Source organism: Zingiber officinale, chromosome 4B (genome assembly GCF_018446385.1).
Source record: "Zingiber officinale cultivar Zhangliang chromosome 4B, Zo_v1.1, whole genome shotgun sequence".
Classification (NCBI taxonomy): Eukaryota; Viridiplantae; Streptophyta; class Magnoliopsida; order Zingiberales; family Zingiberaceae; genus Zingiber; species Zingiber officinale.
This window is the reverse complement of record NC_055993.1, coordinates 75,042,007-75,064,327: the sequence shown is the minus strand read 5'-3', so window position 1 is coordinate 75,064,327 and position 22,321 is coordinate 75,042,007. Positions and strand designations below refer to the sequence as shown.

The window sequence follows — 22,321 nt, the reverse complement described above, 5'->3', positions numbered from 1 at the left end:
GCGCTGATAAGAGAGACTTGCATGAGAGGTACAATCATTACAAGAAGAGGTACAATAATCACAAGTACCCCAAGAAGAGGTACCACAACAAGAAGATGTGCATGAAGAGGTACCACCACAAGTGCCACTACAAGAAGATGTGTATGAAGAGCTACCTCCACAAGAAAATTTACCTTCAGGAACGAATGAAAGTAAAGGAGAGCATGATCCCGTTGGAGGGAACAATGAGGATGACGAAATATTATGCGAACCATTTCCAGGTGGTCCACATGATCCATCACTATTGTGGGATTTTAAAATGCATGTATAATATCTTGGATACATTTTGATGTGATTTTACATGTATAACTATTTTGGATATATTTTTGGAGTAGTTTGATATGAAGTATATTTGTTGAAAAGAATAATTATTTAGAGTTTGTAAATATGAATGTTTGTCGGATGAGATTAATTGGTAAGTTTGTCAATGATTGGTGAGCTAAAAGCTAAGTCCATGAGTAAAAGAATGTATCAATTGATTGACTAATCAATTGAAAAATGTTCAATCGATTGGGGGCAATCGATTGAAAAGCATACTCGTGCGAACAAAGTTCTCTCGAATCGATCAGTTGATTGATTAGATTCCCAATTGATCAACCGGTCAATTGAGAAGCATACTCATGTGAACAGAGTGCTCTCGAATCGATCAGTTAATCAATTGAATTCCCAATCGATCAGTCGATCGATTGAGAAGCATACTCACGCTAATAGAGTGCACTCTTTCTGTCTTTCCTTTTCCCCTTTTTTTTTTTTTTCTATTGTTAGGCCTGATATGAAGAGATATCATTCCCAATGTGGGTCTGATCTCCTATAATAGAGTTGAGAAAAAAGAAGAAAAAAAAAGAATTTACTTTTTTCAAGACCTTTGAACAACCACTAGGAATGCCGAAAATAACATTGGAGAGTATATTTTGATTTCTTGGAATTTTAGCAATCTATAGGACCTGAAATGGTTGCAATATGAGGTCTCTAGGTCGATTAGTGGGTTTCAATCGAAATCCACTGATCGATCTAAAGACCTCATATTGCAACCATTTCAGGTCCTGTGTTGCAAGAAGTCTAAATATGCTCTCCATATTTTCGATATTCCTTGTGGTTGTTCAAAGGTTTTGAAAAAAATAAATCTTTTTTTTTCCCCTTTTTTTCTCTATTGTTGGGCCTGATATGAAGAGATATCAGGCCCAACGTGGGTTTGATCTCCTATAATAGGGTTGAGAAAAAAAATAAGAAAAGAAGAAAGAGATTTGATCATCCATAATGAATATTTTACACTTAGCATGCAATAACATGTTTTTTTTCTAAATTTAACAATGATCATCCAAATAAATAACAATCTCAATGATTATCTAAATGGTTATCAAGTCAAACAGTGATCATCCAAAATGAATAACAATTTCACTGATCATCCAAATGAACAATGTCTATGCTATGAACTACGCTACTATTTCCTAACATATGATTATACAGTGCAAGTTGATGAATATACACAATATCTCATCCTATTGTGCATGGAAAATGACATTGATACCACTTGTGAACAATGAGAGGTAATGGATGACCCTTGCATAAAAAAATCTATATACAAAAAATGAATAATTAGTAATGCAATAAATCATAATTAAGAAATATATATTGTTGAACTGAAAATAAATGTACCTGAATAAAATGATTTCCATTCACATGTGCAATACAAATACATTTTGAAGGCTCAACCACAGGAGTCCGCAGAGGGAGAAATGTATAACATAATTGAGAAAACAAACTAACCAGGGCAACATTATATCTCGATGCAACAAGATATCCCATTTCCGGCAAAGTCATCCAATGTGAGAGTGACGTTGCTTCATCAAAACAATCCAACATGTGTTTTACTTCTCCAACACGACCATTTTCATTGAATATTTCTTCATATAATATTTCGAAATGTGTGATCTCCTCAAGAATGTCTCGTCGCACCCTCGGCCATGCATCCTCACCAAAACCAAGTAGGCCAACAATGGAATGAAAACCACAGTGACCATCACTCGTCACATCTTTAGTGCCAACAATATACTCGTGGAGATAAGATGGTAGTTGATCAATATAACCAATAGTGGAAGTTGAACGTGTACGATGATGAACAATCTATTCAAAAGTGATATAAAAAAGTCAATCGCATCTGAAAAATTAATAATTATTTAAATGTATTAAAAAAATAGATGTCGTTACCTTTAGCTTCTACCTCCTTGTTCTAGACAATCCTACAGGTTGTGGAAATGTCGGCCCACTAATAATTAAAATATTTTCCACTGGCGAACAACTATCTTTGATAGACTCGACATACTCAAAAGCACTCGAGTCATGCTTGGTTGATTTTATTTGTTTAGCTTTTGAAGTTTTGGGTCGACCACGAGTGTGAGTGTTTACCTCTGGCACTTATAGTGAGGTTGTTGTTGGATTGACAATCTCTCTCAATCATCTTAACATTAACAATCTCTGTGAATCATTTACCATTGAAAAATCATGTTAACATCACCAACCGCCTCAGACCATCGACTACCAATGTCATCCCTAACATCAATCGCCTTACTCGCCTTCATATCTAACTTTCTCCAAAACTTGTCAACACTATCTAATGGAATAGGCATGTCCACCCGAGTATATTCGGCAAGCTCATGTGCACAAGGTAAATCACATATCTTCCGCAATACACAACCACACAACAAAGGATCTACGCCAGTCGCACTTATACCCTTCATTTCATCAAAAATCTTGTCCAAAGTTGTAATTGAATCTACACCTCGCAAAAACTTGAACACGGATGGTTTGTATTGATGTTGGACTACATTAATACTCTTTTCAAATGAATCTTTGACTGCGGTGTGAGATAACTCAAGTAAAGAGTGAATTTTAGTCCAACACGTTTAAAATTACCCTTGCTCGATCCAAGTTGCCTCTTCAATTTTGCATGTGTACTCTCGATCCTATTTGTTGTTGTGTTGACAAAATGCATGACATTATTAGTCCAACAAGACACAAATCTTTCTTTGAAAGGATGAATCCATTGATTTGTTATATACTGAACATCATCTGAATGGTTTGAATAATCTTGTTGAAATCTCCTAAGCAACTCATAAAATATAGCTTCATTTTCAGCTAACATCAATACATTCCACGAAGATATAAAAGAATCCCATTTCTCTTTGGTGTGAAATCCCTTTTTGCAATTTGCCAATATATTCTTATTAATATGCCACCGACACAATCAATGCTTTGAAGTGGGAAAAGTACTTTTGATCGCATTCATCAATGCAATCTCTCGATCGATTATAATTACGTTGGATAAAGATGAGTCGTCTATCAACGACCTCAAGATATGCAATGACCACAAGTAGTTATCTTCACGCTCAGACTCCAAGTACACGCAAACAACAGAAAATGTCAAGTCTGTTGACGTCACACCAACTATTTCAAATAGTGGTAACCTATATCGATTTGTCATACGTACAATCCATCAACAATACACTTGGAAAAGCATGCAACAAGTCAATATTCTTCGGGTGAACAAAGAAAATATCCTTCACTGTGTCAATTTTCTCACACCACCTATGATGATAGAAATAGTTATACTCCTTCAACTTTCTCATAAGGTATTGCATTTGTGATCGACCTCTATGCTCGATTATTTTATGCTTTTATCGTGCATTGTAAATAGTCTTCATTGTCGACTTATTTTTAGAAAATCTCTCCTTTAACACGTTCAATATGTCTTTCGGTCGACTGTGGCTCTTTGACAAGTCAACTACCAACTCCTCCTCAGCACGTGATAAGCGTCCAGTAAATGAGTGACCTTCCAAATACAACGCGCAAGGATAATTATGCACGCCGCAAACAACATTCAAAACCCATGGCCCGTTAATGGATATTTGCATAGCTTTAATTAAAAACGGACAACCACACTTCTTTGTTCCAGTAAGTCTCTCCTTACTCACTTTTCGGATCATATTCTTTTCATCTTTCACATTCTCACATCTTTCTTCAGATAATTTCTCTTTGGGCTGACGATATTAGCCACTTTATTCACATGCCAAAAACAACTGAGCTCATCTCCCACTATCTCCACTGTCTGACCTTTTCACTACTACAACCATCCTATTCGCCTTTGCCACCTTGCCCAAGCAAATAGTGCATCACGAGATTCAAAACATTCATTCATAGTGAGCATCATTGTATAATCCATCACTATCTCATTATTCATAGGACCAATGACACTACTCTCCGTAGAATGTGTATTTGATTCCTAATAAAAATCAGAAAATATTATAACATTATAAATATAACTTTATAAAATGTAAAAATATGCATTAGTATTGTTCACCCAGTGTTCGGCTACAAATGGACGAACATGACTCACATGTTCAAAACTAAGATACCGAACGTATTCAACTATATTAAAAAAAATCAACCAAACATATTTCATTATGTTTGGTTTCCAAAAGCTGAACATTGCTCAAACTATTTAGCCTGGTATGATCGAACATTGTGCATTTGAATAACTTTCAGACTGTTACAGTTCAAATCGCAATGATACAAATATACAATTATACTACACAAAAAAAATGAAAAAAAAATCTTAGATTGTTCGTGGGAATTGGATCTTCATTGTCCATCATGTTTGATTTGTTACAAAAACGAAGTTTTGGGAGATATTAGACTGTTAGGGTTTAGATAAAGAGAAAAAAGAGAGCAAAAGAGAGGGGCGGAGGAAGGAGAAAGAGGGGAGGGAGATATAAATTTTATAAAAAGGGTGTTTTAGGCTTTTTACCTAAGGATATTGTGTTTAGTGATCCATGGGGTGTGGATAACCGCTCCCATATCTAAATTAACTTAACTGGTAGTGGGCAGACATAACTATCGTGAAACACTTTTATTTTTATTGGCACTTGTATCCAATTTATGCAGACTACTTTTGGGATAATTGATTTGATCCTATAAAAATTTTGCATCATCTATTAGAATAAATTAAAAAGTATTTACAGTGAATATCCATAAGCTTAGCATTCTTAGATCAACTACCCTATTGTGCGACTTGTTAAATCTATTTACATAGTTTGATCAAAGTATTTTTGATAATATTTTTGACAAAAGTAAAAGTATATGTGTGTTTTTGAGATAATGCTAATTTTGAGAATTTTGCAGGAGGAAGTAAGGCTATAAATAAACCAATCCGAGTCAAATTTTGGGGTGTTCAAGCTTATTTGATAAGGTAATCGAACCAAGCTGAGTAGAGGTTAACATGAACCAAACCTTTGAAATGACTGTTCAAGCTTGGTTTCATTTATTTTTTTATGAGCTTGAGTTTGTTCGAAACTTGGTTCGAACTTGGTTCGTTTAGATATTATCGAACTCTCAATTTAAACTTGTCTTGAGTTTAGTTCGAGTTTAGTTCATTTAGATATTATCAAACTCTCAATTAAGTTTATTTGATTATTTAAAACTTTTACTTGTTTGATTAGTTATCAAACTTATTTATTTTATTTTATTTTATTTTTGTTTATTTAACATATGAGTTTTATTAATGAACATGGTTCGTAAATATTGTTTACGAACGTTATTCACGAATATTAACGAGCTGAAAACATGTGTTTAATTTTGTTTGTTTAGTGAAACGAGCTATTATGCTTATTTATTTAATTAGTTTTATTTATTTAATTAATTTTATGTATTTTAAATGAATATAAATAAGCTAAGTTTTCATGAACGTTTCCTTCACCATAAGGAGGAAGTGGGCTATTAAAAAATTTCAAAAAACTAGATGGGCATATTGAAACATTCCCAACTTCATCGGATTTTGTTTTTCTTTTCCATCTCCCGGGATTTGTCACACAGTTCCAAAATCGAAGGGCGTGGCTGCGGCGGAGACGGCAGCGGAAACCCATGGCGGAGGGCTTTGTCGACGACGAGAACCTCGAGGCGATCGTCACCAGAATCGAGCAGAAATCCCGCAAGATCGAGAGCTTGCTCAAGCAGTGAGTTCCAATCGAAACATTAGGCCTCAATCTGAGGTAGATCTATAAGGTTCCAACTTCCCGCGTAAGCCCTAATGTTGATCCTCCTGATGGCAGATCAAAGCCGGTAGAGGCGTTGAAGACGGCTTTGGAAGGTTCCATCTTGAAGACCAGAGACGAGAGGTGCAAGGTTGGTGGGGATCCGATCCTTTTATTCCGTTGGTTAGATTGATCTGTATAGATGTAAATTTATGTTTCTTTTGTTGGTTTTCTTTTGCCTTAGTCTGCGAATTGGATAGTAGTCCATCGAGCAATCATGGCCATAAAGGATGTGGATGCTATGTTATCATATTTGGATCCCGAGTATTATGACATACTCATGAAGTAAGACGCTCATATCATTTTTTTTTCCCTATTTCTTGAATATTGATCTTGTTAAGAAATCGTTAGCAAATCTCATGGTAAATGCAATTTTTAGACACCCACAATAGATTATATCAAACTACTTGATTCATGGGTAAATGCAATTACATGGGAAAAATTACATTGTTCAGTCAATATATCCCTTAAATGTGGTGCAACATATGAGGATTAGCTAATCCTAATAGTTTCTGGTAGGATAAGAGAGAATACTAATGGAGTTATGAAATACAGTCTTTCCTTTGTCCACAATTGAAACATTGCTGCATGAATCAGTAGATCCATTTTGGACTGGCAGTTTTAAGTTGTTGCTTTTTCTGTTATTTTTATGCAGTTTGTTGTTGTTTTTTGGATAATGATTATATTGACAGTGCTTAATTAGGAAATATGGATGTGAATTATTAACATCAATATGATTATTATTTCTTAAGTCTGTACTAGGGATAAATAAAGGATTGCAATGTTTAAATCTGCACAATATGGAATAAAGAACTAGGGGAAAGAACTAGCTGAAACTTGTCATTTTACCTCATTTTGCACTTGGCAACAGAAACCCTTTAGTCGTATCCTTTCTGTTCGGCATTAGACTATGGTAAAAATGCATGGAAATAAGTTACAGTATCCAAGTGGCTAATCTACTCCTAGAATGGATCTCTAGTATTCGGGTAATTATTTATATCAGGATTTGAAAGGTGCTTTTAGGTGGCTGGTGGTCAACTCATTGCATAGTGTCTATGTGATTATTATTAAATGATATTTTTAATATCTATTTATTGATAAATTGACTAACATATATCCAACAAAGTATATTAATAAATTGATTTATTTATAACTTCCCTCCCATCTTCCCTCATGCTGTGGTGTGTGTCTAGGGGTGGCGCCTGGTGCATTCTAGGGAGTGGATTTTTTAGCTGGATGCCTGGATCGAACACCACTCATCTGATGCTTCAAGCGTAGAAAAGTGGACTACTCTTTATGCTCAGGAATGTTTTGGGTGTAATCTCAAAGCTGATACTAACTCCCCACCTGCATCATAAAAAAAGTACGATTTAGTATCTCTAGTGGTTGGTGGTAGCACGTGACTTTCTAGGTGGACAATCCCTCTCTTTGAATTTTCAATAAATTATCATGAAATTAATCTAAATTGTGATACACTAGTTTAGTCCCAAATTGAAAATTAGGGGTTAATCAAGTAGATCTATAGACTTAGATGAGTGAGTTAAAACTAGCTTGAGCTTAAGCATTTTGGGAGGGTTGTGATAATTCGATTAGAAGGAACCTAAATCTTCATTAAGGACTGTCAATGTGTATTCATGAATCCATTGTGCAAATGAAAGATCATTTTAGGCTATGAATTGGACTTTATTCCTTGATAGGGATGAAGGAACCCTTAATCGAGGAGACTATGATGCACTTTATTTGTCCCTTACAAAGAGTTGTGGTGTAATTAGGGGAATTGGTAGGCATAAATAAGTGAACTATTACTAAGTCGAACATTATTAAACTAGTTGTTGGATGTAATAAAGTTAATAGGTTAGTTCTATAACTTTAACAGGTTTAACAAAACATCCAACTATTGTTTGTAATCGCACTTGATCCCAACCTGGATCGGTCTTCTAATCTTCCTTGAGAAGTCAAACAATAACTTTTGAGATTTATAAAGAGATAACTGAAGATGAGCCAACTACTTTAAATAAAAAGGGCAGCCCGGTGCACGAAGCTCCCGCTATGAGGGGTCCCGGGGAATGATCCATTGTACGCAGCCTTACCTTGTTTTTTTGCAAGAGGCTGTTTTCAGGATTCGAACCCGTGACCTTTTGGTCACAATGCAACAACTTTACCGTTGGTCATTGCATCAAGGCTCCCCTTCAGCCAACTACTTTGAATGGATTCTATAAAATGTATTGGAATCAAACAGAGATGGAATGCTATGTCTAGTCTTTGGCAAGATCAATTAAAATTTAGTGATCAATCCTTTGATTCATTGGTCGGGTAATAGCAGTTAACTGCATGTGTAATGTCAAGCGAACAAAGGGGCAAATGTAAACCTTTAGCAGAGGTGGATAGGTGAAGGTGATTGACATAATTGTAGTTGTGCAATTACAATGGGCTATTCATTAAGGTGATTTTGGCAATAATTTGGCATTATCACTTTTAGTGGAGGTTGACATCCTATGAAAATGATTGCTCTGATTGTGGATGTGATAAAACTTCACAAAGGCTGAATAGAATCTACAAGATGCTTTTTTTTCAAGATAGAAGAAACCGATAATGTTAAAAGTATTAAATAGCTTTTCCTATAATTCTAGGTCAAACTTAATTCTAATAAGGTACTATATAACTACTAATAATTTGATACTGTATATTAAATAGTCTCCCTTTACTTGTATTTATATTATGTTGCTTTCAACTTATGCTCCATATAGTCGACCCTACCTAGTGGGATAAGGCTTGGTTGTTATTGTTGTTGTTGCTATCAACTTATGCATAATTACTTGTGTATTTAGATATTTAGAAGTAGGTCCCTAATTATTTACACAGTTCTATTATAGTTCCTGTTAATCTGGTGCAAAAATATTATAAGACCCCAGCTTTTGCAAGTATATTTACTTCTTGAAACTCACACAAATTTGGTCAGAAAATCTACTATTGTTTGATGTAAAAATAAATTAATTATCTTCGTAGATTATACTTTTGTTCCTGATAAAGTGGCTATTGATTTCTGTATCTTTTATGATGCTTGAAAGATTGTGTTAGAAGTGATATGTGGCAATTTGATTGGCACAATATTAGCTTCATTAGCTTAGTAGAAGCAATATTCAGAAATTTTCAAAATTAATCGGTTTCAAATTTATTTTTGATCTATGGTTTTAACAAACAAATTTGCAAAAGTTAAGTTTCTCTCCCTCTTTTCTCCTCTCTAAAGTAATGGTCAAAAGGGGAACTTTACTTCTTTCCTTCCTTCCAAGGAAATAGAAACTAGGGACCATACTCTTTGCTGATAAGAGAAATCCATCTACTAGAGTGATATTGGTATGATGAAATGTTAGCATAAGGCCAAAGAAAAGGGAAATATTAGCACACAAGTACCTTCATGAACTTAGGAGTTTGGATATCATAACCTAGAGGCATGTGTTATACAAGCACTACAAGTACCTTCATGAACTTAGGAGTTTGGATATCATGTCTTGAGATGGTTCACTTTGAGAAGTTTGGCGCTTAAGTAAGCATTTATAATCAATTGGTACTTTAGCTGTGTTAGTTCTTGAAGGCTTAATGTTAGAAGGCCCACATGAAAATTTTGCTTTGGTTGCATTGTACTGCAAGTTGTGAAGATCCCTTGATGGTAATTAACTAAGAAAGACAGGAAATATAAACCAAATGAAGACACCAAGGAAAACCTGCATTGATGATAGTGCAGGGAATGATATTTGCATCTCTGAAAAGAAGCACTGAGGGTGGGTAAATTCACCTCAAAAGCTTTATTGAAAAGCGATGGTTTTGAGATCCAAGTATAGCTACTTGAAAGGATATTAGATTTGAAGCAGGAGGAGAAGGAAAGGAGGGATAGCAATCACTTCAAATACAACCTATGAAACCGGTCAGATGCTGTTACAGGACCAAGATATTTGGAAAATCTTGCTGCTAATCGATCCTCTTCTTAATTGTGCCATTGGATCTGCTGGTGATGCGAGCTGGGTAGCATGAGTTTGTGCAGGGATGATTAGCAGCACACATTTAGAAGCTTCAAGGGTTGTCATTATAGCGGCAGAGGGAGAAGGCTCGCATCACGCAGACAACATCATTGGTAGGAGACGTGAAGATGTAGTGCAGTTGATAGCCTTGCAAGATAAGCTCACAAGAGCATGAAACACTCTCACCCGGAACTTCTCTGGCAAGGAGGCTGACTTTTGTGGCAAGGGAAGCTTGGTAAGGTTATCTTAGCCTTGCAAGATAAGCTCACAAGAGCATGAAACACTCTCACCCGGAACTTCTCTGGCAAGGAGGCTGACTTTTGTGGCAAGGGAAGCTTGGTAAGGTTATCTTCATTTCATGAGGCAGAAGGCGAGCATACGAATTTGTGAGCACATTTAACAAAGACTGCCATAAGTGTGTGAGACAAAGCTAATGAGCACATTCTGAGGAACAAATTTGTGAAGGATGCATGGAGAAACTATACCATGCTGATTTGAAGGAAAATTATTAGGTTTAATCCCTAGGTTAGTCCTGCTCTACCTATATGTATATCATTGCAATATATCATCTTCGTATACTTGTATACATAGGTATTTACAACTAGGCCCTTAACTACATAGACAGGTCACCAGCTAGTATAAATAGGAGTTTACTTGCCTATACCTATTTATCAAACAAGTATAATAGGTGTTCCGCATTTTTATATTAATTAACAATTAACGATAGTTTAATATATTTAATTAAAGAACTTAGTTGATATTCTTATACTACTACTAATGGTAATGATAGGTATAATCTCATAATAAACAAACAATTTGATAATAAGAGTTATTTAATAGTTGAGGATATTTATTTTCCTCTATTTGTATTTTTTTCAAAAAATTCCAACTGATCTATCAATATGACATGACTGATTAAGATTTTCAAATTAGTGGATCTCTTTATCAACTTCAATTTCCTGAAAATTGTCTCCATCACGTTAGTATTTGTCTGTGTTATCGGTGTACACAATGATACAGATTATAACAATGCTCAAATCAATAAATTTTCAACAATAACATAACATGAATTTTCATATAGTATATATCGATCAAATGTAAATCCATGCACAGTTAGTCACATAATAGTTCAACTCGTGTCAATACATAAGCAAAGAGAAAGATGACTCATGACTCAGGTACTCTAGTCCACAATTATGCTTGCCATGAAATGCATACTCAAAGAACGACTCAGCATCCATAGGAAAATAGAAGAAACAAATCAAAAGGGGAACCAAGGTCCATTGCTTCATGGGTTTATAGAAAAAGAAGTTTCTTTTCTTCTGCCTCTTTTTAGGGTCTAATCCCCTCAATACTGCTACTCTCTAGCCTCTAATAACAATCCCTCCGTCTTCCACTCAAACCATAAATTCCTCTTGTTCCACTTTAATTTTCACCTTTTTTTCATCCCTCTTGTCTTAGCCTTTGCTTCTGTCAGGTGACCATTTGGTTGATACAATTGTTGATATCATTACGGCACCTGCTGCCAACCGAGAACATTGATGCCATATTCCTTTGTTCCAATCTTAAATTCCCTTTTTATCGTCACTTTTAAATTCTTCCTACAATTCAAAAACACAAACTAGGGATAAAAATAAATAGGGATCCTATATGAAGAACAATACAACAAATACTCAAGGAATTAGTTAGATAACAAAGAACTCATGGACTCAATGAAAAATGTTAGAATTCCACTGCAATTGCTAAACAAGTCCTCAGAGTTGCGCTTTGCCACTGAGGAGTAACTTCCTGTCAATCATTGGAGAATGAAGCCCTTTGCTCTCCTTGCGCCACAGATTGACTCTCTTTCTCATGAGGAATATGTTTGGCTCCACTTGGTCTCTATGTTTTGGAAAAAAGGAATAATTATTATTGTGTGAACATTAGTGAAAGATTCTCAAAAATCATTATGCTGGAAACCCACTAAGAGGTGTCTATAGGCAACAAGATGAGAAATCTGAGGCTTGTATGACAAGATGTTTTTGATATTTGTCTTTGTGGAGTTGATTTCCTATAAATTTAGCCCTCTTATGTTGACATTCAATTGTAGATTCATCTCTTTCGCAAGTAGATGCATGCAAGTGAGGATATCACATTGAACTTGGTGTAGTTTGTGTTTTGTTTTTTTTAAAAAAAAAAATTGGATACTTTTTTCACTGTGCTAGTCTCTAAAGTTGTTAGAACATCTAGCTTTTCCTACCGAAAATAATCATATTTCATAGCTCATATTAAAAGTTTATTAGCTTTTAACACTTTCAAGGAAATTTAGCTATTATCTGGAGGAGCTCAACTTCTAATCACAAACTCATGCCAACCATTTTGCTGTTCGTTGACATGGATGGATTGCAGGTACTTGTATAGAGGATTAGCTACTGGAGACAGACCTACGTGTGACCAGTGCCTAAAGATCCACGAAAAGTTGACAGAGAAAGCAGGGTTAGGATGCATACTTCGCTCATTGGCTGACACTGTTAATACTGTGTAAGCTTCATTTATGATGAAACCTGTAGATGAAATCAACCAACTTAATATGCAATTAAGCTTTATATGATTACACGGGGTAAAAGGCAATCCGAGTGTCCCTCCAATCCGTTCCTACGCCAAAGATTTAACAGCAGCTTGTTAAGCTTGTTTTTATGACAGCATCTGCTTTTATTTTCATGGTAATTACTTTGACAGTACGTTTGCTACTTTGGACAAAAATTTATTTGTCATAGACATGAATGAATAAATAATGCATCGAGAAGTGTGAAGAAAACAAATCATTCTGGGAGTGCGTTATATGCCAGCTCAGTGCTTAGAAGCATACTCAGCAACAGCTGGACATCTGCAGTGATGTGAGTGTACAATTTATTAAATTTCGCATTCATGCCACCCCTGCTCGGTGAAAACGAAAGTGACAATTGATTGTGCTTTCCATATTTCATAATAAGTGTCGTCATTGTAATGGTGCAATTCTGCATTGATAGATGAGTCCAAGATTGTCGAGATGAGATGAAGCTTTGAGTTTGGAGATGGAGGAAGGTACTGGCGGTTCTTCCCAGATAGAGGAACCTTATCGGATAAATGCTTAGAAGATTTTACAGGTTAGATTTTACTTGACTTTTTAGGCACAATGCTCAGAATGAAATGATCAAAAACTCATCTAAAGTTGCAAAAATTTTAAAAGATACATGAACTTTCAAATTTATTGATATTAGTTTTAAAAAATTAATACTTATGCATTATCAGAGTAGTATTGATTTTTAAAAATTATCGTAATGTTCTCGAAAAATGAAAAATAATTATATCTTTAGAAAATTTTAAAAGTTAGATACGTTTTGATCAATTATTATTTTTTTAAAAAAAAATTGTGCGAAGAAAACTTGACTGACTTTGCCTGGATGAGAATATCAATCATTTAAGAAGGCTGGCAGCAAGGCCCTGTCAGTTGCCCCACACAAGTGATTATCGGCTTTGTTATATCTAGAACAATCTAATTCAAAATATCACTCTTGTCCAATTATATATATAATATACACACCGAATTATTATCTTAGGCTATGCGTGTAGACGCCGCGCACACGTGGAGGCATCTCCCATAATCAGGGGTGCCTCTTCATGTGATAAGCATCCACGAGTGACGCTCACACATGTTGCCTAGGGTAACAATGCTATATGCCTGGGTGATCGTCACGTGCCCGAGTGTCCCGGAATGTTTACGGGTACTCCGATTTGGATCGTCTAAGAATGTACCCCGAATAAGTATGCCAGCTATCAATTTCCTCTCTCTCTATATATAAATGATATCCTAGACGACTTATCTTACATAATCGTGGATAATATCTCACATAAATCATTTGATATGGACAAAATTAATTTTTTTTTATTTCCCTCTCATCTACATATAAATTTCTCCTCTCTTCTACATGCATGAAAATAGTTCGGATCCTCTGTCTCGAAGGCGCGTCTGTCCCCGTGCCCCAGTCAGAAAATGACAAAAAAAAACTTGCAAAATACGTGCTCTGTGGAGCGCTCTATACACACGTCGAAGACCCTTTTCTCCCGAAATCAACTCTGTGCCCTAACCCAAAATCCAGTCGACCCCGCTACTTCTGTCGTCGTCGTCGAGCTCGACGACAGCCATCTCCGTCCCCTCCCCAACTCCAGCAGCCCGCGACGCCCTAAAACCTTTCCTCCCCAAACCTTCGGCGACTCCAGCAGCCCACGACGCCCCTTACATCTCCGCCATCTCAGCGACTCCAGCAACTCCGGCTTCCCCTCCCTTCGTCGACTCCAGCAGGTCTGTATCTCCCTTCGTTGACAATTTTTAACTTTTTACAACATTTTATTAGCTATCTCTACCACTTCACAGAGCATAATTCTACATGATTCAAATCAATTCAATTTGGAAAAATAAAAATCATCTCATGCAACTATCAAATCCAATAATAGTTAGTCTAATCAAATCCTTGCCTTTTGTTAATTTCTTTAGCATCAAAATGATCATGGCTCTTGCACAAATATGTGGTGATCTTTCAAGTTTTAGAAATGGTTATCCAATGAATGATTAATTTCAAAAAATATTCTTATATAATATCGAGGGGACAGACAACAAAAGGAGTGCAAAACAATTTCTTATGCTTCTGCAACAATATTAATCTAGTAGAAGATACCGCCTAAAACACTTAATGAAAATCTCTGGTGACACTTAATGGTGATTATATTTATACATTATGACAACCAATTTTCTACCTACATTATCCACAATCCTACTTTACATAAGCACCTAGCAAATCCCCAAGGTGTTGATTGACACATTCATAGGTGAATCGCAATAAGGACTAAAATCATATAGGCTACCTTGACAAAATTCTCTATATACTCTTGTAATGTATGGTTGGTACAAATAGATCTTATTGTAATCACAAGAAATCTTGCAGTAACATATTTGATAACAAAACATTAACAAAAAAAAAATTACCATAATAGTTTTTTCCTCTTTACCAAAAATTTACCTTGACAAAATCACATGTTGGGAGACAGTTTGGTGTCAATTATCATTCTGTTTTCCTCTTTACCAAAAATTACAGATCTCTTGTGCCCTAAGTTCTTTCTTCAATAAGGCTTGTGTTATTTATATATATACACCTTTTATGCCACTGATGTAGCATAGGCTTTTGAAGAGATTGCATTGCATCTAAATCTGATAACTTAATGATTAAACCAATCCCCACTTTGTTAAGTCATGCCCAAGATAATATTGATATGATTTAACCAAAACAAGGAGCATGCTCTTTGTATATATAGGTCAGCTCATGTTGTAGATTTTTTTAACGTTTGCTGTTGATTTTCTAATGATTGCCACTGGTTTTATGAAATGTAGTTTTTATTTTATGTATTGCTTAGATTCATAAGTATAATTTATATGTTATGAATGCTTGATTTAATCATTTAGTGATAGTGAAAATTATGTTGATATCACTTTCAGTGGACTAAATGCATAAAAATGTATGATTGTTGCTACTTTCAATGAAGTTTATCAAATTTTTCATAAAAATGTGTGATTTTTTATTACTTATCTAAATTGTTATTGTTTAGTTTAATTTTATCGAATCTAACTTTTTTTAGTATTAAGTTGCTATTGAATGACATCATCAAGTAACAACAGCATCAACCATACCAAATTTGAAAATGTACGATGCAGGGACTATGGACTAAATGCATTGGTGCTAGTCTCTAGATCAATCAAGAACCCAGGAAGATTATATTATGGATGTAAGCAACATGGATGGTTAAAGTGGGTGAAATCTGATGCTGGACTAAATGAAGACACCAGTGATATACATTTTAGGATGTTGTCAAGAGTGGAGTCAAGGATAGGAAGGGAACACATTACTTATCTTGGACATAATATGGGAAATTGGAATGTACCGCATATGGTCTGGATATTAGTAATAGTAAATTTAATTCTTTTGGCTGTATACTTGTTTTGTTTGTTAGTTGGTCTGGTTAAGTAGTGCTAGTGATGTAATGTATAATTATGAATGATGTTGACATTTTGATTTTTTTTTTGTTTATGAATGGATATTAGTTATGTATCATTACTTCAGTTAGTTTTGTATATCAGCAAATGATGCCAACATTTGTAAGTGATGAGATTTGTTCCGTATATGCATTTGTAACAATCTTGAGATTTGTTTCTTTAATATTCAAGAATGAACTGAAAATATTGTTGTATTTTTTGCCCATCTTCTTTTCTGCGTTGTTACAATTAAATCTCTCATCTCTGCTGAGATGATGTAAGTGCCAATTTTTATATGCAACAATTGTGTGTTGTTACAAATTTCTTCTCATTTTATTTCTACCTAAATTTCTTCATGTCCTTATTTACTTAAAATACTTGCCATGGAGATTGTACTCATGATAGGAAAACAACTTGCAACTCTATAGTCCTTCCATTTGATGCTCTATTTTGTATAATTTTCAGTTTGTCTACTTTTTGTTTGCTCGCTTCCCTCTTTGGAAGTTGTATTTATCTCTTCAACTTTAAACCATGAAATTTTCAGGTTTAAAATTTATGTCTTCATATGAGTGAACTGGAGTAAAGGTGATACTTTGACTTGATTATCATATTGAAATCAACCTCACTGATGGCTTATGCACACAGATTATGCGTAGGTGATACTTTGGCTTTTATGACTTATGCACAAAAGCTATTTGTTCACAATCTGAATACCATTACATGATCAGAAATATGAGAACAGAAGCTATTTGTTCACTATCTGAATACCATTACATGATCAGAAACATGAGCACATAAGCTATTTGTTCACAATCCAATTGATTACCAATACATGATCAGAAATACATGACAACACAGAAGCTATTTGTTTACAATCCGATTGATTACCATTACATGATCAGAATACAACACAGAAGCTATTTGTTCACAATCAAGCTTGTACAAATTTCATAGAACACTCACTAAATAAATGTTGAAACTAGAAAGTTCACATAAAAATAATTAGACAAAACAAATCTGCATAAAAAATATGCAGCACATAAGTTCTTGGCTTAGCCGTAAATGAAGTATGCGTATTTGAGTTTTGAGGAGCTTGCTTCATTACATATTTGTTTGCATTCCATTGTAACTTGATGCCGACTATGCCTATATTGACATCAATCACTCTTTGTGGTGTTCTTTAGTTGATGTGCATTCCATTGTAGCAACATCCACACAATTGAAGCACCTGGAGAGAAAAAAAAAACAAGGAAAGTCATGTAAGTCTACTAAAAATGACAGATGCTACTAAAAATCTTATCAAATATCATATATATAACAATAAAAGATACTAGAACTAGTGAAGTTTGATAAGTAGCGCATACTATACTATCACAATATTAGTGATGTCATATTATTATCATTATCGAGTTATATAACTACTAAAAATCATACCAAGTATATCAAGCTAGATGAAGATGAAGCTGCCAGTGACCGTCAAGTTCGGGAGGAGACGGAGATGACTGCCGTCGAGTTTGGGAGATCAAGCTGCTGGCGACCGTCTGTTTGAAACATCAATTTACGACTTAATTAAAGTTATAATAGCATCTTCATTGGAGGATAACTTGAAACACCAAATGTCGGGCAGAAGGAATGGAGCTGTGGAAATTTTGGAGGACCTGCTGGAGTCGATGAAGGGAGGGGAAGCCGAAGTTGCTGGACCGACAAAGGGAGGGGAAGCCAGAGCTGCTGGAGTCGCTGAAACTAAATGCTGGAGTCGCCGAGATGGCGGAGATGTAAGGGGCGTCGCGGGCTGCTGGAGTCGCCGAGATGGTGGAGATGTAAGGGGCGTCGCGGGATGCTGGAGTCACCGAGATGGCTGCTGGAGTTGCCGAGATGGTTTGGGGAGGAAAGGTTTTAGGGCAAAGCACAGTAAAAGCAAGAGGCGTCACGGGTATTGGGAGAGCAAAGCATAGAGATGGCATCGACGGCGCCGACGGAAGCAGCGGGGTTCGACAGGAGGGATGCCGTCGAGTTCGAGAGGAGACGGAGATGGCTGTCGTCGAGCTCGACGGCGACGGTGGAAGCAGCGGGGTTGGTTGGATTTTGGGTTAGGGCACAGAGTTGATTTCGGGAGAAAAGGGTCTTCGTCGAGTGTAGAGAGCGCTCCACAGAGCACGTGTTTTGCACGTTTTTTTTTGTCGTTTTCTGACTGGGACATGGGGACAGACACGCCTTCGAGATAGAGGATTCGAACTGGCATGAAAATCTCTCTCTTACATGTACATTGGTGTTGATCTTTAAAAATCAATATCAAAATGAAGTTGATCTTTAAATATCAAGTCTAGTTTACTGTTCTTTAAAGACTAGCCATCAGTATGTTGGTGTTAATTTTTATAAGGGTAATGCTAAATGACCAAAATCTGGCCAGCTAGAATTTATGCATGCATACATGTACAAGGGTATTTTAGTAATATCATATGCATATACATGCATGTATTATGATTGGACGATAGAGAATTTTAATTGGCCAAATTCTAACCAACAAGATTTACTATTTTTATAAATCAACATCAATATATTGGTGTGCAAATCAACACCATTATTGGTGTCAACGTACTTGGTGTGCAAATCAACACTATCCTGGTGCACAAACCAACACCGTGCTGTTGTGCAAATCACCACTATTATTATTGTTGGTTTGCTAAATCAGTACCATGTTGATACATATTTACACAAATTAACATGTTGATACTCGTTTACGTAAATCAATATCACAGTTAACATATTGATATTGATTTTAAAAATAAGTACCAATATATATATCTAAGAGAAAGACTTATAGGTAGAAGAGCGAAAAAAAAATTATATATCGACTAAATAATAAAATTAATTTTAACACTATCAAATGATTCCCATGATATATTGCGTACTGGATAAGTGGCCCTATATATATATATATATATATATATATATATATATATATATATATATATATATATAACTTCCAAAGTTTGATCATATTTCGTCATCGATATTATGATTTTCGTCATCGATATTATGATTGGGGGAGATGAGCTGGCCGATAGACACTGTCGGAAGTTGAGCGTCCACCACTCCGTTTTTTAAAATTATTATTTACGTGAATTTACGCAAGTCGAATTTGAAGACCACATTTGGATACATGGAACAAAAGGGCGTGCTCTCGTCCATGCCCCGCACGTGCACCATCCCACGTCCCGCGGCAACCTGTTCCCCAAGTCGAAGCCCACACGTGCGAAGGCGAAACGAAAGGCGCCGTCTCAAGCACGTGACATCTCCTCCCACAGCGCCGCGCATCGCCGCCTTGCGAACCCCACCCGCTTCCCCTCCAGGTCGTACACCACCTCGAAACCTTGCTGCTGGAAGTTGCCCAGCGTCCCGGCCGGTCCCCCGTATTCCTCCTCGCCGGCGGTCTCCCCGCCGCTCATCACCATCAGGCACCCTACCCGCCGCCCGCCGCTCTCGAACCCCATGAAGTAGTTCCGCCGCGGCAGCGCCACGCTGGCGTTTCCCGCAAAGTGGAGCGCCAGGCCCGGCACGCTACGCCGATCCGCCACCCGGTCCTCGAAGAAGTAGCATGGCCTCAGCCCAGTGCGCTCCTCAGCCTCCGCGGCACGCTCGAACCCTGCCCGGCTCATCTGACGGTTGAATTCGTTCGCCAAGCTCGTGTAGGTCTCCGCCGGAAGCATCGTGAAGGTGGTGCCCGAATCGACCACCATCCCGCCGTTCCCTCTCCGGTCGACATCCCTTAGTTCGGGCGGCGCCCGAACCCGGCTCGGCCCGATCGACAACGACTCGAGGCCGACGGAGTAGAAGTAGGGGTGTTTAGGGTTGTGGAGGAGGGGCGTGTAGACGAAGGGCGGATCTTGGTCCGGTTCCGATGGCTTCGGCTCGGTTCGGCCCAGGATGAGCGGGCTGGGCCGGAGGAGGCGGTCTTGCTGGAAGGAGTGGGAGACGAGGCAGTAGGAGAAGCGGGCGGCGAGGGAGGGCGAGAGAGCGGCGAGCTGGGCGGGCAACGAGAGCGGGCCTCGGCCGAACCCCGCGACGCCGACGGGCTCCGCCAGCGCGGAGTGCGCACACGCAAAGGTAAAGTTTTGCAGGCGGAGCGGCGCCGCGGAAGGGGCAGTGGAGCCATGTAGGGAGAGCGGGCCACGGCGGAGGCGGGCGACGAGGCTCCCATCGCCGTAGGCGTAGTAGAACCGCGGGCACGGGGCGGAGCAGGAGTCGGTCTCGATGTCGTCTAGGGTGCACGCGGCGATGGCGCAGAGATCGGAGGCGGGGAGCCCCGAGTGGACGGCGGAGCAGGCGGCGGAGCCGCAGGTGACCTGGCGGGACGCCGGCGGCGGGGGCAGTGGTGGGTGGAGGGGAGGGTACGACGGCTTGCCCTCGCACAGCATGCACTCGAACGGGGAGCAGGGGAACCATACGAGGTCGCTGCCGGTGTCCATATACAGCGACACGATGGTGGGTGCGGACGGCGCGCCGACGGAGACGCTGAGCGTGTAGTCGCTCCCGGGGGACAGCGGGAGGGAGACCTGCTGCCGGCGTCGCTCCGGAGCGTGCCGGCGGCTACGGTGGCGCGCCGCCGAGTGGAGCGCCGACGACTTGAGGTGCTGGAGGGTGCTAAAGTTGGAATTTTTGGAACGGGAGAGGGAGTGGGAGAGGGGGAAGACGACGGAATCAGGCCGAGCACCATCAATAACCAAGAACTGGTCACACAACAGGAGCAGCAGAAACAGGGGAGCCATGAAAGCTTGCATTTTGATGGTGGAGGAGGAACAAGGAGAAGCTGCGAGTGGGGCAGAGCAGGAAGCTTCCAACACCTCAACTTATAGGAGTCGAATTCGAAATGAATGAATATGGAAGAGAGTGCAGCAGAATAAGTTTAATGGAGTTTTAAATGAGGGAGGAAAGAGTGTTCCTGTCTTCAGAAGTGAGAAAGTAATCCATCCTTGGTGTCCAAGTTATGCCACCACCTCTCTTAATGGCAGAAGGCCATCATGGATTGGAGGACAATGGAACAGGGCTCTACATAAATTTGATCTCGTCGATAGAGAATTTACTGTCATGGCCCTTCTCCTTGTGGAAGCTGCTAAACAATGTGCTCACTTCAGAAATGCATTCCTAACCCTACTGCTCCTGCTGCCGCTGCCAACTTTTACCAACAGGTAACCCTATGTAAAAAGAAGAGAAAACAAAATTGGAGGATTTCAAACTTTGAATTTTATTATCCCCAATTGTGTCCTTGGAAATTGCAGAATCTCAAGGTGGCACACAAGTGTCCCTATTTCTCCTCGACTTATTTATCAGGTAAATTTAGAATGAATATTTATCTCCATTGGAATTCAAATTCTGATCATCTTATTTTCCCCGAAGTGTTTTGCTGTGATGTTCATGGGCTGAGCTTATCCTTTGGCTGAATCTTGGACACTTCTCTGGGGAAATTCCTTTTATCAGTTTCTGAAAGTGCAGTAGGAGACAAAGTGTGACAGAGGAAATTTGTAGCTTTGTCTAATCCGTTGGCTGAGGGACAAAGGATCAGGTAAGTGGTGCTATGCAAAACAATGGTTTTAAGTTTGATATGACAAATGATTTTTATTTACTCTTTACCATCTTGTTATTCACTAGATATTCAATTTCAACTTGGAATTGGAATTGGAATTCTCACAAGTTTTGACTTGCATTTGTTGCTGTTAAGTTTGCCAACAAATGATTTGGTCTGCTATTTACTTATAAAGTGCTTTGCTATAGTTTCATTACATAAAAAATACTTTCTTCTTTGAAATTTTACAGTTTCGAGTATGTCTTGGTAGTGCATGTACTCAAACAATATGACGACTATTCCACTCAGCGATGTCGATAACTGATTCTGTCCGAATGCTGAGTCGGACGGAGGCAGGTCGCGGTGGCCTGGTTATTGACGGAAAGTCGTAGGTGATTCGGCTCCCACGGGAGGCTGACGCTGCTGCAGGTTCCTGCGCACACCCAGACAATCTCCCCTTTCACGTTAGAGACCGAAACCCAGGGAAAAAGTCCCCGGATCAGGCCCTCCGACACTCAAGTCAGGTCATTTTTCCCCAGAAGAAAACAGAGAGAGTCGAAAATGAAAAGTTGTG

The 22,321-nt window shown here is 38.2% G+C and overlaps 2 protein-coding genes across 2 annotated transcripts; one reads left to right on the top strand and one right to left on the bottom strand.

The window, feature by feature from the left end:
* The first annotated feature begins 5,877 nt into the window (after positions 1-5,877).
* LOC121975164 (actin-related protein 2/3 complex subunit 5A-like) lies at positions 5,878-12,900 on the top strand. Its single transcript, XM_042526616.1, has 4 exons — positions 5,878-6,047; positions 6,144-6,216; positions 6,310-6,410; positions 12,530-12,900. Exons 1-4 carry the CDS (start codon positions 5,956-5,958, stop codon positions 12,663-12,665), a joined length of 402 nt encoding a protein of 133 aa, XP_042382550.1. The 5' UTR covers positions 5,878-5,955; the 3' UTR covers positions 12,666-12,900.
* A 6,361-nt stretch (positions 12,901-19,261) lies between these two features.
* Positions 19,262-21,370, bottom strand: LOC121975163 (probable aspartyl protease At4g16563). Its single transcript, XM_042526615.1, has one exon. The coding sequence runs from the start codon at positions 20,963-20,965 to the stop codon at positions 19,466-19,468; it is 1,500 nt and encodes a 499-aa protein (XP_042382549.1). The 5' UTR covers positions 20,966-21,370; the 3' UTR covers positions 19,262-19,465.
* Between the last annotated feature and the right edge of the window lie 951 nt (positions 21,371-22,321).

Bases quoted from the DNA above. Each gene is read 5' to 3' on its own strand.
- LOC121975164 (XM_042526616.1), top strand. From the start codon at position 5,956: ATGGCGGAGGGCTTTGTCGACGACGAGAACCTCGAGGCGATCGTCACC. The intron at 6,048-6,143 runs GTGAGTTCCAAT...TCCTGATGGCAG, and splicing joins ATCGAGAGCTTGCTCAAGCA to ATCAAAGCCGGTAGAGGCGT. The intron at 6,217-6,309 runs GTTGGTGGGGAT...CTTTTGCCTTAG, and splicing joins CCAGAGACGAGAGGTGCAAG to TCTGCGAATTGGATAGTAGT.
- LOC121975163 (XM_042526615.1), bottom strand. From the start codon at position 20,965: ATGCAAGCTTTCATGGCTCCCCTGTTTCTGCTGCTCCTGTTGTGTGAC.